We start from the raw sequence: 18,130 nt of genomic DNA, 5'->3' as shown, positions 1-18,130 counted from the left end.
TGGACTGGGAATTTCTGGTAAAGAAGGGCCACTCAAGATCTTATCTGGATAGCGAAGCAAGCTGTTGGCTATATGAAAATAAAACTGAATTAAGTTTTACTTTAGAGATCTATTTCTGTAGGTTTCAATGATGGTTTGGGACTCCTGAGTTTTGCATGTGTGGTTTAGAAACCGGTGACTTAAACCCTTCATCAGCCAGCAGGTGGCGCCGCAATGGAAGCCAGCTGGCTCTCACTGCAATGATTGGCTGCTTTAGGTTTTACATGATGTCAGCTGGGTGGACAAGTAGAGAGTTGGGGGTGTGGAGAATCTAAGAAATTGACACCCATCCCCCCCCCCCCCCCCGTACCCTCCCAAGCCCGAGGCCACCGCATCGTTAAACCTGACACATGTGCCACAAAGTCATGGTGAAAATGACTGCAAGCATCGCCAAAATGCTTAGGACACAAAATACTTAAGGCTTACTGTGTAATACTACTTAAATACTCAAACAAAATAAAGCCAGTATTATGGGACTTTACTTTAGATGTAATAAATCTGGACAGTCTTGGAAAAGTCTTGATACTGAAGTTTTCCTACAAAACCATAATCCAATTGTGTCATAACTTAATCTCCTTTTTATTTTGATATTACTATATCTGCCCTTGAAAAATCATCTGTATCAAAATATAACCGGAAAACAGCAATATGACAGGAGAATCAGTTTCATCCAACAAACCGCATAATACAGAAAAGGTTAAGGCACAAAGGAAGGTCGCAATTAAATAAGAATAGTTTTTAAAATAAGGTAATAGGAACAGCCAAAATATGATACATCTTCACAAAAGAACATGGGGAAATGAGTCGATGGACCCTTTTCAACAGGACCGGCACTCAGTCTGGGAATCTATGCGTCCCACAGTCGTGACTGGTTCATTTCGGATACTCCTGCCTGGAGGCTATCCGGAGCCCTGAAGGCGAGAGAGCTTCCCGGGACGTGGTGCTCGCAGGTTCACTCGCTGGGCTCGCCCACATCCCCTTTGCTTTTTGGCTCCTGCCACCAATCCGCAACGAAGGACTCTTCGTAATCCCCCAGACCCTCGAATTCTGCATCGGGGGGGTCTGTGACCTTTGAGGTTGGTTCCTCTGGGCTCACCACATCCTACAGGAGGGGATGACACACGTGGGTCGGGGGACGGACTGAAGGGACAGAATCTCACAGTGTTTTCTCATTGGTTGACACTTTGCTGCAGCGTGGTCTCATTGGCCGACGGCTCGCTGCTACATGCCACGCTGAAACGGGAGGTCAGACCCCCCCTTCTTCCTATACCTGCCGTCCTCAGCTTCACCCCTCTTACCCATCTGGGTACAGTAGCTGTATTGTCACCTGTCCTTACAGTGACATAGGTGACTATGAGCCGCTAGCTGCTTGGTTTGATGGCTCTTGACAACCAATGTACTGAAAGGACTGGTGACTAACACTGCTACTTAACTCACAGACCAGTATGAAGCCCCCACCAACCCCATTATAAGTTTGCTTACCTCATCGTCAGGCTGAAGGAATTTCTCAGCAAACTCCAACATGTCCTTCATCAGGGTAGTCTGGTTGAAGTACCTCACTGCCTCCTGCCAAAGGAAACGTGTTGAAGAGTCACTGTACCTAGTCAAGCATTTATTCATTGCCCCTTACGTGCTATTTATGGAGGAAGTGAGCCCTTGCTTTCCGATTGGTTAGTTCTCTGGTATGTTTATTCACACTTGCTTTCTGATTGGTCAGCTCTCTGGCGTGTTTAGTCACACTTGCTTTCCGATTGGTCAGTTCTCTGGTATGTTTAGGCACACTTGCTTTCCGATTGGTTGGTTCTCTGGCATGTTTAGTCACACTGAGGCTTTTGGGTGCTTTAACGGAGCTTTGAATTTTGCACCAGAGCCGCTGTTTAAATTACAAGCCTGGCAACTGAGAAGCTGTTTTGTGCTTTTTAACAGTCAATGTGGTGTGAAAATGTCCAGCTGCTGAAAGTGTCCAGCCCTCTGAATGGTTCAGGTGTCACGGTGATGCTTAAAATGCAGTGCGGTGCACGCGAGACAGCCCTGGTCCTGAAGGGAAAACGCCCAGGGTCTAAAGGCTGAATTCGTACTGGCCGACTCTCCCGCTAGTCGTTCTCCAAGCCAAATCAGACTGATGCGCCGTACCAGGAGCTGCCACTCGGGGGCAACACTCACCGGCCGAGGTTTGAAGTGAATCTCATCCAGGCCCCATTGCTCACGGTAGAAGTGGTAGTACACCATGTTCTGTTTCATGGTTTCATCACCCGGGTCAAAAAGCGTGTAGCTGGCAGCACACGGGGCGGCGTTGCGTACGTCGTTCACTGGAAGGAAAACAAGATGGCTGACACACCACGGCATACGAAGCACAGAGACATTAACTGTTTCTCAGTATGCATACTTGACCATACTTGCATTCTCATGACCCCGTTTTACGCCATCTTCCATTTCGGAAAACCAGTTCCCAATACTCAAGAACAGAAGGACAGAGGACGGTAAAAATTCCCAGATGTCATTCTTGTCCCACCCTCCGCCATCTTGACAGTCCCTTGTGGGATAGCGTAGCGTCCATCGGCTGCACACTTCACAGTTTCGTAGATTGCACTATGTCATCCAGGTACCACACGCCTACAGTCCATACTGAAGATTCAGACATACTTCTCTCATCACATAGTGCGTAGCAAACTACGCAATTTCGGATACAGCCATTCTCCGTAATATTCTACTTTATTCGAAATGAAACTTCATTTGCCATTTGGGCAAGCACAAGTGCAGGTACATCGGAATGTTTTTTTTAGTGTTTTGTGTCTCCCGTCTTCTTTAAGACTGGTGAGAGCAAAGCACAAGATCAGCCACTTAAGAGGTGCCCATTGAGCATTTCTGTTTGGGGGGCGTGGTGGCTAAAGACCTTGCTGAAGGTGTGCTGGGGTGCTAAATTGAATATTTACACCCCTCAGGACATGGATTTCAGTTGACAAGTAACAGGGTAACTGGTTTGACGCTCACACTTTCATACAAGAAATCTTACGGCAAATCTGTATTACCGAAGTTGGCAACACTGCAGTAAGACTCCCGCTGCTTTTAACATAATAACAGCAATTACAAGTCAATGACCAGAAATTTTAAAATGTTACTCCCGGCCCGAACTTTTATTTCCTAAGCAATTAATATCTCCATCATCTCCCCCCCCCCGCCTCCCCAGGATGGATGCTGTCAGTGATGTCAAGATTTCTGATAGGGACCGTCGACTGCCTATGGAGATTAAACAACTTTGCAAGGTTGAAGATGGACTCCACTGCAAAGGTGGACGTTACACTCTCCTTACGTTTGTAGTAGGCAAACTGCAGGTAGTGGTACATGGTGGCGGCAAACTTCTCCACGAAAAATCCCCCCACGTTGGGCGTCAGGTTGGCCTCGCATTTCGCCTTGCACCTCAAGACGTCCGTGTAGAGAGCTGGGGCAGGGGGCAGTGGGTCATACATAGTTAAAGACACTTCTTACAGCATATAGGATTGTTTCCGCACCGTGAAACCTGGATGCAGCTGTAGAGCAACATATTAACGAATATCTACATTTGACGAAGCAACTCAGCATATATAGGCCGCATCGTTTAGTTAGTGTCAAGATGATACTGATGGTTTGTGTACAGCAGCTGTGCTATGCGCGTCCATCTTTGGTACACTGGAGGGTGGGGGGGCTATGGTCACTCACCTGCCAGCGAAGGGAAGAAGTCCTTCAACTGGGTGACCTCGTAAGCGCCCTCGCAGCCCGCCAGGCAGAGGCCAAAAGCCGCGAAGTACTCGCTAGCCGCCTGTTCCATGTGCCTGGCGCTGCTGCTGAAGTCGCCCGCATTGAAGAGCTTGACGGCTTTGAGGAACAGACCCTACGGGGAGGAGCGACGGACGCAGGGTTCAGACACGGGGGGGGGGGGGGGGGGGGCGCAATCGTAGCCGTCGGGCATCACGGGTACGACACTACTGTGCACCTCATCTGCCAAGCTCCTTACTTCTTAATTACAGAACTTATTTATAATTAAGGGCAGCATGGTAGCTCAGCGGGTAACACTGCTACCGCACACCTCCAGGGGCTGGAGGGGGCCGACTGCCGTCTCCCCCCCATGTCACAGAGTTTTTCCCGCAATCCAAATACTTGCAGTTAGGCTAATTGGTGCCTCTAAATTACCCCCAGTGCCCTCCCCTGTGACCCAGGCAGGATAAACCGTTTAGACATGGATAGATATACACACAAAGTATATTTATAAAGAATTATGTATTTATATCTAGTCTGTTCCGAATGAGTCATTTCATCCCCATGTTAATCCCCCGAGATCCAATTTTTAATTTTTAACTCCCTTAATTTAAGTGTTGGCATTATAAAAAAAAAAAATACCCCCCCCCCTCCCCGCCACTGAAAGCTGCTAAGTATGGAGCAGCCCTGCCCCCCCTCACCTCGTACGGCCGCTCTTCATGGTCGATGAGGTACTCTTCCACATCGAACAGGGTCCTGTAGTAGTTCATATTCTTGGTGATTTGCGGGTCGCCCGGGTTCTTCTGCAGGAAGGTGTGGGCTGCAGACACGGCCTTCTCCAGGTTGTCGATCTAATGGCGATGAGGATGGCCGTTACGCGTCACTTTCACGCGGTGTGATGGTGTGGGAAGAGAGCCTGCTCTTTGATGTCAGCATTTTTAGTAAGAAAGGATACATTTAAAACTGATTTTACCAATTGCATTAGTACTGCACAAAGTCAGAGGTGCGCTAGATTCCCCCCCCTCCCTCAGGCTTCCAGTGGGGTGACCTGAGGTCAACCCACCCCCACCCCCCCTCCCTGCAGCCTGCCTAGCTCAAACTATAAAATCAGGGCACCCACTCCGACAAAGTCAACTGACCAACACGGTGACATGACATCACTGAGGTGTTGTGCAAACAAGCGAGAGAAAACCCATCGTGCGAATGTAACAACCGAATTGTTTATTTTATTTTTTTTATGCGTGTCACCCGTACCTAAATCCACCAGTGGATGTTAGGAAAAAAACACAGTTAAAAACACTTATATGGGTATCTTCAATCACTGCAGACATGCAGTGGAAAAAAATACCACAACAGTTACTAAACCAAAACCTTTTAAATGTATTTATCCATTTCCAAATCTACTTTGGTGCATCTGCTACGGCTTGTAAGCACTATGACCACAGTTGAATTGATATACCGTAATCATGATGTCATAAGGATCCCACTGCCAGTTGTAGCTATTGGTTTTGATATGGATACAAATTTAAGCGATACGCTCAAAGAGCAGCAGATTCTGCATGCAGTGCGGTTACTGCAGAAAGACAAACTCTCACACTGTACAGACTTGTATATTTTTTCCCTTCCAGTGCTGCTCTTTGGATGAGCCATGGGAGATACGCTACATTAACAGTGCTGATAAAATCTTTCACCAAACCCATGCTATCTTAAACCTTCGTAATCTGCCAGCGGTTACTGTCAGTGACCAGTATCTACTAAACCGGCCAATGACTCTGGGCTCCTTTACAAATAAGTGTGACGTAATGGGGGTGATGCCCAAAGGACTCCCACCGTGCCATTTGCTCAAAGAAGTTAATACATATTCCCCACGAGATCACATATTATGTGGCTCTTAATTAAGTACTATTTAAAAACACGATGACAGGATAAGATGAGGTGGAGAGCATGTAAGACATGTATAAGCAAAATGTATAATAATATTATAGACAAAGGTAAATTCGGAAGAAGAAAAAACGCGATAGACTGGATAAAGCAACCAACGCCTATTGGTTGACAAAGAACTTTTTTTTTTTTGTACAAAATAATGATTTGTAGGCATACTTGTGTAAAGTGTGTAGTGCCTTATGCACTCTTTTATATTGCCTGGATGCAAGAGTGGAATTTATTATTTATTTATTTAAAAAAGGAAAGTGGATTCACAAATGAGTCTGGCGGATCTTTCAGACAAACTGTTTCTTGTTACAAGGTTCCGCAAATCGCAGGGAAAATGTCTTATATCCAATGTATAAGATAAGTAATCTAAATAGAGAAGCCTGACAAAGGCGGCAGAATTCATTATTACTCCGCAATAATTAAAATCCGGATTCGAATTCGAATTCACACGGAAACCTCGCTCGAATAAGCGTCCCAAGTTTGACATCACTGAGTGGATATTAAGGGGCGTCTTCCTTTTCAGCGACTGGTGTCTAAAACTGTAAATCAAAGTCTGCATTTCGGAAGATAATGCAGCTTTTGTTGGAGTTGGGGGGCAAGCGCTGTAAATTCCTGCAGTCTGGGGTACGTGGCACATGTAGCGCCCCAGCACGACCGCCGGCGAGTCGCGAGAAAAACTCCATAGCGACTTTTTCGGTATAAGGCGACTGCATTAGTCGCAAACAAAATTAAATGCATGGAAGTTCCGAAGATATATTAAGCGTTTGTTTGTTGCTTGATAAGAAGTTCATTACATCGAGTTGCGGAACACTGGAATCATGTACCCTCCGGTAGCTTAAGCGATTTTACAGACAAAAGTAGTTAAGATATAGTTTATGCAAATATTGTAATCTAAATGCAAATTCTGACATTCCTGACATCTGCAAGTAATGTGGTGAGAAAGAATGTTCGCAAAAGGATGGTGTTACAAAAATACACGCAAAAAAAATCACTATGCGTTACACTTAAATGTTACTGTCGTTTCACTAACAGCAGCTAGTTTTCCTGGTGACTAATAGTAAAACTGTCCGCGATCTCACCTGGAACTGGGCATACTGTATGTAACGATACGGTATCCTCTTTTCGAAAGCATCCAGGACGTCTCTCCTGGGGTAGGACACGGTGAACACCGGGAAATTCGCCTTGCACTTCTTGAGGCAGGACGCCCGCAGTAGGACGTGCCGGACCAGCTGCAGGGTGCTGTCCGTGAAAAGTGCATCGTGCTCCCGGCTGACGCTGCTGCAGTTTTGGCTGCAGAAAGCGTCGCAGTCCTTCAGCAGGCGGTGCAGACGCAAACTCAGCCCCAGGAACTTCAGGCTCTCCCTCCAGTTCTGTGCCGCATACTGGTCCAATGCATAGGCGTATGCGGTTTCCAGTGGCATGATATCATTTTGCGGAAAGCTCTTAAAGCTGTACTTCTCATACTGCGCCTCCCCAGGCCTTAATAAAACCATCCACAAAGAAAGGAGCAGCGGGATGAGTTTTGCGCACCCAGCGTCCGGAGCCATGATGTAGGGCTATTCATCTGTTGCTCTCAGCTCGCCCCTGAAGTGCGAACATGCCTGCCTGTCTGCACGTATATTAGGTCGGGCGGAGGTAAGGAAATATTCAAAGGAGGAGAGGCAAACTCCAGGTCCTGGAGAAGTACTTCCAGAAGTCAATCCAATAGTGCTCCAAGTCTTTAAATCCCAGGGTCATAACGCCCAGAATGTTCCTCAGCCCGAGCACACATGCGCTGCGATACCTTTTAAAAATACCATATATCACATTATTATTTAGTTATTTAGTCTACGCCTACTATAAACTAATTATCAATTAATTATCTGGCTGAGGAAATGTGTCGATGTTTTTCTTTAGCGATTAAAGAGAAACGGTGGGGGGTAATATGAAATATGATTAAATATTTGATCATTTTGGAGGTCCATTAACTTTTTATTGGAGACATTTTTTTCTCTGAATCCGAGTGATATAAAATATTTCAGTAGGATTTGGTATAAAATGCTCGAGATCTTATCAATATAGCTATTAAACTGTACTATCCTACAAAATCCGAACCTATAGCAAAGAAACGCGTGTGGTTACGAAATGCGTACTTCGTAAATCTTTCGTGTAAATGTTTTGATTTGCAGAGAATAACACGATTACAATTGCCCCCCATTCTTATCTTTTAGATGAAGATAAGATCAGAATTATGCTCTTTTCAGATTTCATTAATGCCTTAAAAAGTAGAATACAGTACAAACACATCAAATAGTAGGCGAACGTCTTTCATGTTTAATCAAAGTTGTAACGAAAAATATCGTTTTTCTGTTTTTATTTGTTAGTTTATCAAGATGTATAGGACAGCCTGTCTCCTATGGACTATCTTGAAGTAAAAGTAATTCTTTCTTGTAATAGATGGTTACTCTTAGCAATAAACTTTAAATGTAGCAAAGGTATAAATGTGATTATACAAACATAAGATTCGGATCGGGTTTTTATAAAATGCGTTTGCGCGAACAAACCCTATTTAGGACCCGGATCCGTCTAAGCAAATGGAACCGCGGCGGCTCTTCCTGTAAAGATCAGATGTGTGATCAAATAGGGGATCACTGTAGCTCACAGTACTCGAATAATGTGCACGTTTTACATCAAAAACAGCTCTACTACTTAGCTATCAGTGTTTGTTTCTGAAATGCCAGACTTCGACGTACAACTGAATTTCTGAATATTGTGGAAGAGTGACGTACTCCTCCCAACGGAAGGCAATAGCGACGTGTTCCAAAAGGACACTTTACACGTTTACAAAATTTCTTGGAGAAGGAGGGAGCCTGCGGAGAATCATCTGATCACACTCCCTGCCAGACAAACCAGAGACCAGCGCTCCTCCACAGCACTCAAAGCTGCAGGGCTGCACACAACTCTGCTTTAGATTTGGGTAGAACAAGTTTTTCCACGAACCACCATACATCTCCGTTCAGAGGTTATTTAAGAATGGAGGCGCAGTTTGCTGTAGTTTTTCTCTGCGTTGCCGCAGCGCACGTAGGGTGCATCCCGAGCCCGTTAGGGGACGTGGTCATCGAGCGTCGTTACATACCCAGGACATGCCCCAGAGAAGTAGAAACTGAAGACTATGTTCGTTATCACTATAACGGAACCTTCCCGGATGGAAAGAAGTTCGACTCGAGGTAATGTGCAAGATGCGTGGTCTGGGAGGGGACGGGATTCCAGGCAGCAATGGATCAGGCTTTTTGAGAACTGAGGGTGATTAGAGATTTACAGCAGAACTCCGGATGTCTCGTTGCAAAACGGACCGCATTCAAAAATACCAAATAGAAAAAACATGACAGAAGTTGTCTTACTTTTAAATGGTTATCGTGTTTTTTTTTTTAAATATTGTTGGTGCCGCAGTATAGGAAACTAAACTCAGTCAATATATTAGTTAAGGCGATGGTAATTAGTAAGAATTGCTTTTATAAAATACCCGGTTGTCTGAATAGCTGCTAATAAGCGACGTCACTACGGGTAAGTGCTTCAGTAAAGTAACTAAATGTCACGTGAATGTTAACTGTCACTTATTTTCATTTTAATTTACTATATGTTACCGATCAACACCTTTCTCTGCATACTGGGTCATTGCACTGAGATTCAATAGCTTTTATTGCATGAAGGGATATTCAGATGAAATGAGAGAGCTTGCTAGGTGTGCCAAGCTCAGGAATAAATTACTCCCTTAAAATATTATTACTACCTATTTGTTGAGTAATAAATACTTATGTCATCAGAAATCACATTAACATGTCTTACTTATCCATCTGTGTACTGCGTTGTCATAATGGGGGGGTGGGCTGGTTTGGAGGGGCTTCACTTAATGTATTGATCTGCTGTTCAGTTAATTCAAAATAATTTTGTCCTCTGAAGAGGGTGGTGGTGGTTGGGCATTAAAAAAAAAAAAGATTAAATCACAGTAACACAAAACAATTGGCTGTGTGATCACTTAAGGGAAGGAGCGTGCACTGACACACACAGCACGGCACCTCAGGGATGAGAGCCTGGGTACAGTCATATGACAGGTGATACCTCAGCACCACACCAGCTCGAATGGACCAGTGTGAGTTTTTCCCCCCAGTGGCTGGAGTGCCAATCCTACCACCAAGTTTTGTCCCCTGTTAGTTAGAGGACCTTCTTATAGAGCTGGATGTAGATTAACGTCCAACCCAGGACGAAGTTACTGTAGGTTAAGGGCCCTGCTCAATGGTCCAAGGGAGTAGAGTTACTCTGGGCGTTCATGGGATTTGAACCAGCAACCTTCTAGGTGCAGGCACAGAGCCCTAGCTTCAGAGCCACCACTCCACCGATCACTTAGTAGAAAAAGAAAATGGTGAAATTCACCACAGGAACGTTTGTGTAAATATGAGTGTTAGGCCTGACTGTTTTGCTTAGAATTTAACGTATTTCGGAGCCTTTAACGTGGAGTTCTCCTCCGCACCTCTTCCTGCTTTCTCTGCCGCATTAGTTATGACCGTGGACCACCGCTGACGGCCCAGGTGGGACTGGGGAGGCTGATCACAGGAATCGACCGGGGAATGCTGGGCATGTGTGTCAATGAGCGCAGGAGAGTGACCATCCCTCCCCATCTGGCCTATGGGAGCCTGGGGGCAGGTATCCGTGGGCGGGGCCTGTTTGACGCTTCCTGTCGGGTAATGACAGATATAGTTCAAATAGAGCTGTGAATCACTCAAAAAATATTAACTAATTAATCGCACGGTTTTCTGTGACTAATTGTGATCAATTGCACCTAGCATTAAAACTTACAATAATAAATATTTAAACATTGAATCCCAAAATTAATGAAGAATTAACATTAAAGTAACATTAAAGTCCATCCATCCATCCATCTTCCAAACCGCTTATCCTATTGGGTCGCGGGGGGTCCGGAGCCTATCCCGGAAGCAATGGGCACGAGGCAGGGAACAACCCAGGATGGGGGGCCAGCCCATCGCAGGCCACACTCACACACCATTCACTGTCACATGCACACCTACGGGCAATTTAGCAACTCCAATTAGCCTCAGCATGTTTTTGGACTGTGGGGGGCAATTGGAGTACCCGGAGGAAACCCCACGACGACATGGGGAGGATAACATGTGGCCCAGGCTCGAACCCGGGTCCCAGAGGTGTGAGGCTACAGTGCTAACCACTGCACCACCATGCCACCCCCAGGTTATACCAACAAAAGACAATTTTAAAATACCCAAAAAGTTTAGTTAATGTCATTTGCTCTACACAAGAATCAAATACTATATTTTGTTGTAACTCCTAATCTTCATTTTGTGAGAATGACCCATATTTTAATATTTGTGTAATGGTTTGACTTAAAGCTGTGAGGTATATATTATTCATTTGCCACAAAAATTCTACTGGGAAGCATTTAAACAGGCAGATGCTCATTTGGCAATAAGACAATGGAGGGTCTTGTGTTATAAGTAGGGATGTTAAACAATAGTTTTTATAATCGCACACCTTGGCAATTAATGGCATGGACCACATGTACATGTAACCAAACGCATGATCGATGTAAAACCTATTTGGCAAATGTGATGTCATGACAGCCACTGATGGTGTCCTGAATAAGATAAAAGGTCGTTTTTTCTTAAATAAACCAGGTAACATCCGCTTCCCTGTGAGATGTTAATGGGATAATTTGATTACAGCTTTGAATTCTGCGGTTCTGTGCAGCATCACAACCTAAACTATCCCGTTGCTCACAGCCAGGAAGGAATATTATAGGTGTCTATTAAAAATCCCTCCTCTTATCATTCTTCCATTTGTGTATTAAAATACTGCATGAATTAATGAAATATGACTTTAAACTTTAATGCGATAAATTTCACAGCCCTAATTAAAACCCTAAAATAAACTAGAAAAGTACATCAGATAAAAGTAATTTGGATATTTTGAGCGTCTGTGTACAGAGTTTATGGTCAGATTTAGCAGGTTTTTAGACTGAAAGAAAAATGTGGCTGCAAAACATATAGCTAATTTAGATAAACAGTCATTTACATAAAAAGTATTTTCCGACTATTAACAAGTATTTTGACAAAGTTACTAAGGTCTTTCATTTCTGTCTATCATCAAGCAAATTTAAATTTTTAAAAACAAAATATTAAAAGTCAGTTTAATCAACCTTTAATACATTTTTAAATATTTGATTTCTTTACATCTTGTCCTCAAAATATCTTAGTGGGACTAACAGGCCTGAAGAACAGACACTAATTACAATGCACTGTTCAGTCCTGCTCCAGCTTTGTTTCCCAAGGTACAAACAACATTAATTAGTCCATTTCTGCACCTTAAAAGGTACATTTACCTGCAGCTAGGGTACAATTGGCAGACCCTTGAGGGTACAATCCCAGTAACATTTAATTGTACCCTGAAAGGGTACAAATGAGTACTATTTCTTTCTGACAGTCTGGCAGTGAAGCCCTCTAACCATCTCCGCATCCACACCTCTCTCTCCCCTGTCAGGGAAGGTGATTCCACCCGACGCCACCCTGCTGTTCGACCTCATCCTGCTGGACGTCTGGAACTTGCAGGACAAGGTGGAGATGCGCACATTGAGCAAGCCCAAGAGCTGCCGGCGTGCTGTGGAGGTCTCTGACTTCATCCGCTACCACTACAATGGTACGCTGCTGGACGGCACCCCCTTCGATTCCAGGTCAGCTTCTTTCAGACTCTTTGTTGGCTGTAAGCGACAGCTGCATTGGGATGCTTACTTATTCACTCAGTAATGTTCTGGGGGCAGAAGGAAAAAAGAAATCATTGGTTCAGAGAGACAACCAATCAGATTATGAAGGAGGAGGGCCTAAACAACTTGAGGAGGCTGGACCAACCAATCAGATGTCTTGGTCCTGCCTCCTCTAGTTGGACCTACTTCCTCTGTAATCTGATTGGTTATCTATCTGAACCACTGAATCATTTTACCTTTTGCCTCAGGAACACTTTTGTGTAACTCCGACAAGCTACTTATTCAGCTAGATCCGGTAAAAAAAACACTTTACAAGACAGTATAAAATAAAACAAGACAGCTTTTAATGTGCCAGAATAGCAGCTGGGTATGAAGTATAATTATTCTGGAAAGTGTTAATAATTGAAGGTACAAAACCAAGTGGTTAGTACTGAGTGTGGTAGTTAATAAGATGAAGAGAGCAACCATCTGTATGAACTGAAAGACGTACAGAGAGGCAGAATATGGGATGGGAATGTTATTTGAGCGTCACTTTAATGTAAAACGATTCAGTTCTCAAGCAGTATAATACAAAATTACAACAATTGAATAATTGTCGATTTTTCTCATAACTAACTAATTGTGCATGATTGTCTCAGGATTATTCCATTTTTATTGTTTGATTTGGTATTATTTTTTGTGTTATACACTGCAGCTCTCAAATGTAACTTTTTAGTTGCACGACTTTTTAGTTGCATGACTTTTTAGATGCATGACTTTTTAGTTGCACAACTTTTTAGTTACATGACTTTTTAGATGCCATGCAGCAGGACTGCAGTAATATTGGAATAGTTTATACTGTTGACACTATTGAAATAATTTTAGCTGCACTTTTTAATTGTATTATATCACATTTGAAATGAAATCATTTACTTTGTTTGAATTTTTATTTACTTATTTAAATGAATAAATGCCTTTGTTTTTAACTTCCGTCATTTGCTTTCATTGGCAGCAGTTACCCAGTTTGGGCCTGACTGTTCTGTATGTGCCCCACACAGCTACAGAAGGAAGCAGACGTATGACACCTACGTCGGGCAGGGCGATCTAATCAAGGGGCTGGACGAGGGCCTACTGGGCATGTGCGTGGGAGAGTGGAGGACTGTCATTATCCCTCCTTTTCTGGCCTACGGAGAACAGGGATACGGTAACTGCTTTGTATTGGCCGGCATAATGTTATTTAATATGCAAAGTAAACATCAAAAACCAGCACCAAGAGAGTAAAGGCTAATTATGCATGATATACATGACATTTTTTGTTTTATTCTGTGTCAGTCTTTCAATTTGTTTATTATTTGTCTTTTGTTGTGTTTTGTTGCCTAGTAGATCATAACTGTGGGAATTCGGTAAATGTTTATATTTGAATAAACATGGACAGCCTGTTCATGCAGAGTTCAATTGTACTGCTGTGTTAAGTAATTTTATGTGGTGATTTATGTCTCGTCCTGCCGTCTAAGCACCTCCCCCCACAATTCCCTCCTCAGGCAATATGATACCCCCCCAGGCCACCCTGGTGTTCGACGTTCTGCTGGTGGATGTGCACCACCCCAGCGATGATGTTGTCGTGGATGAGCAGGTGCTGCCCGTATCTTGCTCCCGCAAGGCAGCCATCGGTGACTTCATCCGCTACCACTACAACGGCACCTTCCTGGACGGCACCGCCTTCGACTCCAGGTCAGCTTTTTGCATGTTCTTATGGTTTGGCAGGCTGCTGGTGGTCTTCCTTTTGTACATATTATCATGCTACATTTTGCATACATTGTTATTAGTGCCAGCTGTATACTTGAGTGATATTGCCTGGGGAAATATCTGCATACGTAGCGGTAGAATGATATATTCTCATGATGAAGCTCATGATTACGGCTGGGCGATATGCAATAAAAATGCCATCAAGATATTTTCTGAGATTTTCACTATATCAGTATTTATCACGATATTCTAAAATTCATATATAGAAAACTAAAATATAGTTTTCAGTTTTTCTGATTACGATAAACCAATTGTTTTACTAATAGTTACAGAGCATGTTACCGGTATATTGATAAATTATGCTAACAGACTCATACCTTGATGGAATTTATTTAAAAATGGTGCAATATAACTGTTAATTATGCACAATACCATGATATGATATTCAAGTTGATGATGATATATTGTGATAATGAACATTCATGATATTTTATCGATATGTTGCCCAGCCCTACTTGCGACTACACCATCTCACGCCTCTTTCCGTCCTTTGCCTCAGCTACCAGCGCAACAGCACCTACAACACCTACATCGGCATGGGCTATGTGATCCGGGGCATGGACAAGGCTCTGCAGGGGGTGTGCATGGGCGAGCGGCGGCGAATCACTATGCCTCCTCATCTGGCTTATGGAGAAAACGGCTCCGGTTAGTTTGCGAGATGGGGAGGAGAGAGATTAGACAGAGTGCCTGGGAGATCTCTTGGAGATCACCACTATGACTGAGTTTGAGTTTCCTTTGCTTTTGCATGTATCTCAAATCATTGTTATCGAGGCTATTGAGGGTTAGGGTTCCTCCTGGTTTAATATAGGTAAATGGCAGTGTGGTTTCTGTGTTTGCCTTACATTAACTCAGGGACTAAAGCACCTAAATTACGGCGTGGAAATGTTGAGGTAGCTACATCTATCCTTCTTTCATCTCCTCATCCAGTACAGGGTTGGGGGGGGCTGGAGACTTTCCCAAGTAGTTTCTGATTTGTCCTGTCCTGCGCCCACCTGCAGTAGACCTCGTCCCTAGCTCAGCTGTTCTCGTCTTCCACATTCACGTCATTGATTTCCACAACCCCAATGACCGTGTGGACATCACAGTGACGTACAAGCCCGATGTGTGTGGCGTGACGAGTACTGCCAACGACCTGATCCAGTACCACTACAACTGCTCGCTGCTGGACGGCACGCTGGTCTACTCCTCGTAAGTTTGCTCTTGCTGTTACGACGTCAGACTCAGACCTTACTGGATAAGAGATTTTTTTAAAAGAAATGGGTGGATGTGTAATGTGTGTCTGACTTAACATGAGAATGATTACTTTCAGTGTTGCATTTGGGTGACGATGTAAATGATATTTGGTCAAACTTTATTATTATAGCACTTAAAATTAAGACATAGTATACTATTAGTATTATACTCGGTACGGTATTTTTATTTTATTGTGCTGGATTTAGGTCAGGATTATTCAGCGTAAATCATATTTGGTAAGATCTCGATTTTCAGAATTTAGACTAAGATTGTTGACTAGGATAATACAGATGGTTGATCCTATCATTTTTTGTAACTGCTTGTCCTGTTGTGGGGGATCCAGAGCCTATTCTGAAGGCTAGGAACCACCCAGGAGGGGGTGCCAACCCATTGTATGGGTATTCAAATTCAACTCAGCATGTTTTTCGACAGTGGGGGAGAAACTCCCCTGGCAAGGACTTGAACTCAGGTTCCAAAGATGTGGGGTGACAGTGCTAACCACTGCACCCTCCAGTGAGTGGTGTGTGAGTGTGCAGTATGATAGGTTGGCACCCCATCCTGGGTTCTTCCCTGTCTTGTGCTCCAGAGCCTCCTCAGTCATTAATTCATCCATCCATCCATTCAATGTCTGAATCTACTAGTCCTATTAAGTCATGGGGGGTCCAGAGCCTATGGGTCCAACACAGAATGGGATACCAACCCACCCCAGGGCATATTCACACACACATGTATGTCTACCATCAATCTTGGTAACTCCAGTTAGCCACAGCTTGTTTTTGGATTATCCCACAAGACACACAAACCTGACACACACGGAACCTTGGCAGGGACTTGAACCCAGGTCCCACAGATGTGAGGCAACAGTGCTAACCACCATGCCACCGCGCCATCTCCTCAAAACAAACTATGACAGGATCATCCAAGGTCTCCAGCTTTAATGACCCGTGTCTCCACTTGAGTGCAGGTACCACTATGAGCGACTTCAGGAGACCCTCCTGGGGGCTAACAGGGTGATTGCGGGGCTAGACGAGGGCCTGCGTGGCATGTGTGTGGGCGAGAAGAGACTGGTTATCGTACCCCCGCACCTCGCCCATGGTGATCATGAAGGTAAGGCGCCCATTCTAAAATTATAAGAATTTCTAGGAGGAAATCTCAAGTTAGGTACATAAGAAATTTACAAACGAGAGGACGCCATTTGGCCCATCAAACTTGCTTGGAGAGAACATAACTAATAGGTCAGAGTTGTTAAAATCTTATCTAGCTCTGATTTAAAGGAGCCCAGGGTTTTAGCCTGTACTACTTGAACAGGAAGACTGTTCCATACTCTAACTATATGCTGTGTAAAGAAGTGTTTTCTCAGATTCAGATTAACATGTTCTCCCGCTAATTTCCACCTATGGCCACAAGTTCTAGTGTTCAAACTAATATTGAAGTAGGCATTTGTCTGAACAGACTTCCTTTGACTACATCTCCTCCATGCAGCACACGGTATACCAGCTAGTGCGGTGCTCCAATTTGAGCTGGAATTGATAGGCCTACAGAAGGGGGTGCCAAAGGGCTACTTGTTTTATTGGCTAGAGGACCCACCAGAGCCTCTCTTCCAGGCAATGGATTTGAACAAGGATAAGGAGATTCCCCTGGAAGAAGTGCGTCTTCCTATTTTCATATTCCTTTTGACACATTTTGTATAATTTTTTTTTAGATATTTATTATTCACACGTGATCCCGTGTGTCTTGTCCCCGTTTTCCTTTGCAGTTCTCAGAATTCATCAAGGTGCAGGCAGCAAACGGTAGGGGTCGTCTGTGTCCTGGCCAGGACCCAGACGCCATCATCAAAGACATGTTCGATAACCAGGACCGCAACAGGGACGGCAAGATAGTGGTGGAAGAACTGGAGCTGACAGAGGAGGTGGACAATGGGAAAATCCAACACGGGGAACTCTGAGGGATGAGGTGCACGCGTGACCATGAAAAGTACATGGAACTAGATGTAAACTTCTCTATGTTTGATTGAACTTATGCAGATCTACCCGATGAGTACATGGAATCACAAACCAGCTCACCTAAAAATCCAACCTTCTTTTCACTCGTAAGGATTTAAAATTAATCATTAGTCAAGAGAACATGGATTCACCCTGATGACTAATCATGAACTCAGTGCTACAAAGCTTGAGGTATTCATAGTCACCAGCTAAGGCCTCTAAGTCTTCCTCTTGGGGTTTTTTAAACTGTAAAACCAACTGAACAAGGCTCTTTTGTGAGTTCCTACAGAGGCCTTCGGGAGAGGGAGCCATTGAGACCGCAGAGTTCTGAGGACTCCTTTTGATCTGCTGTATATTAAGCCAACACCGTTTCTGCAACCTCCTGAAATGACACCCCCCTCGACTTCCATGTTTGCCTAGAGTGCACATTTTTTATATTGTCTCACTGTGCGTCACCACTTTTCGTCCTTCTTCCTTCCAGCCTAGGTTTCAGATCCACCCAGCATGGATCAAATTTTGGGATTACTGTGACTGAGACAATTGAGATTTGTAATCTGACGTGCAATATAGATTTCTTTCGGGTTCCTTGGCCTGTGTACTGTGTTCAGAATACCTCAAATCTTCCTTAGTTAGAATCACCACATTGCATGCCATCTTCCCT

The 18,130-nt window shown here is 44.0% G+C and overlaps 2 protein-coding genes across 4 annotated transcripts; one reads left to right on the top strand and one right to left on the bottom strand.

Annotated features, from left to right (window-relative positions):
* Positions 1–602: 602 nt before the first annotated feature.
* Positions 603–7,451, bottom strand: LOC125717660 (endoplasmic reticulum protein SC65-like). Its single transcript, XM_048990825.1, has 7 exons — positions 6,783–7,451; positions 4,473–4,622; positions 3,736–3,907; positions 3,350–3,478; positions 2,203–2,348; positions 1,522–1,605; positions 603–1,141 (listed from the first exon to the last, which is right to left on the bottom strand). The coding sequence occupies exons 1-7, from the start codon at positions 7,248–7,250 to the stop codon at positions 992–994; spliced, it is 1,299 nt and encodes a 432-aa protein (XP_048846782.1). The 5' UTR covers positions 7,251–7,451; the 3' UTR covers positions 603–991.
* Positions 7,452–7,587: 136 nt separating this feature from the next.
* LOC125717659 (peptidyl-prolyl cis-trans isomerase FKBP10-like) lies at positions 7,588–18,051 on the top strand. 3 transcript variants are annotated; one of them, XM_048990822.1, is made up of 10 exons: positions 7,588–8,909; positions 10,238–10,383; positions 12,250–12,439; positions 13,507–13,652; positions 13,990–14,179; positions 14,754–14,899; positions 15,256–15,442; positions 16,452–16,594; positions 16,970–17,133; positions 17,244–18,051. In XM_048990822.1, the coding sequence occupies exons 1-10, from the start codon at positions 8,716–8,718 to the stop codon at positions 17,430–17,432; spliced, it is 1,695 nt and encodes a 564-aa protein (XP_048846779.1). In that variant the 5' UTR covers positions 7,588–8,715; the 3' UTR covers positions 17,433–18,051. The 3 variants fall into 3 exon arrangements, with proteins under 3 accessions (XP_048846779.1, XP_048846780.1, XP_048846778.1); XM_048990823.1 differs by having other exon boundaries at positions 7,772–8,909; positions 15,253–15,442; positions 17,092–17,133; positions 17,244–17,383; XM_048990821.1 differs by having other exon boundaries at positions 7,774–8,909; positions 15,253–15,442.
* The last annotated feature ends 79 nt before the right edge of the window (positions 18,052–18,130 follow it).

The sequence above is a fragment of the Brienomyrus brachyistius genome, chromosome 22 (genome assembly GCF_023856365.1).
Source record: "Brienomyrus brachyistius isolate T26 chromosome 22, BBRACH_0.4, whole genome shotgun sequence".
NCBI lineage: Eukaryota > Metazoa > Chordata > Actinopteri > Osteoglossiformes > Mormyridae > Brienomyrus > Brienomyrus brachyistius.
This window is presented reverse-complemented; position numbering and strand designations above follow the sequence as displayed.

Coding starts and splice junctions, on each gene's coding strand:
- LOC125717659 (XM_048990821.1), top strand. CDS start 8,716: ATGGAGGCGCAGTTTGCTGTAGTTTTTCTCTGCGTTGCCGCAGCGCAC. Junction 14,180..14,753: donor GGCACCGCCTTCGACTCCAG/GTCAGCTTTTTG, acceptor CCTTTGCCTCAG/CTACCAGCGCAACAGCACCT. Junction 17,134..17,243: donor AGGAGATTCCCCTGGAAGAA/GTGCGTCTTCCT, acceptor TTTCCTTTGCAG/TTCTCAGAATTCATCAAGGT.
- LOC125717660 (XM_048990825.1), bottom strand. CDS start 7,250: ATGGCTCCGGACGCTGGGTGCGCAAAACTCATCCCGCTGCTCCTTTCT. Junction 3,908..4,472: donor ATGAAGAGCGGCCGTACGAG/GTGAGGGGGGGC, acceptor TCCTCCCCGTAG/GGTCTGTTCCTCAAAGCCGT. Junction 3,479..3,735: donor CTTCTTCCCTTCGCTGGCAG/GTGAGTGACCAT, acceptor CCCCTGCCCCAG/CTCTCTACACGGACGTCTTG.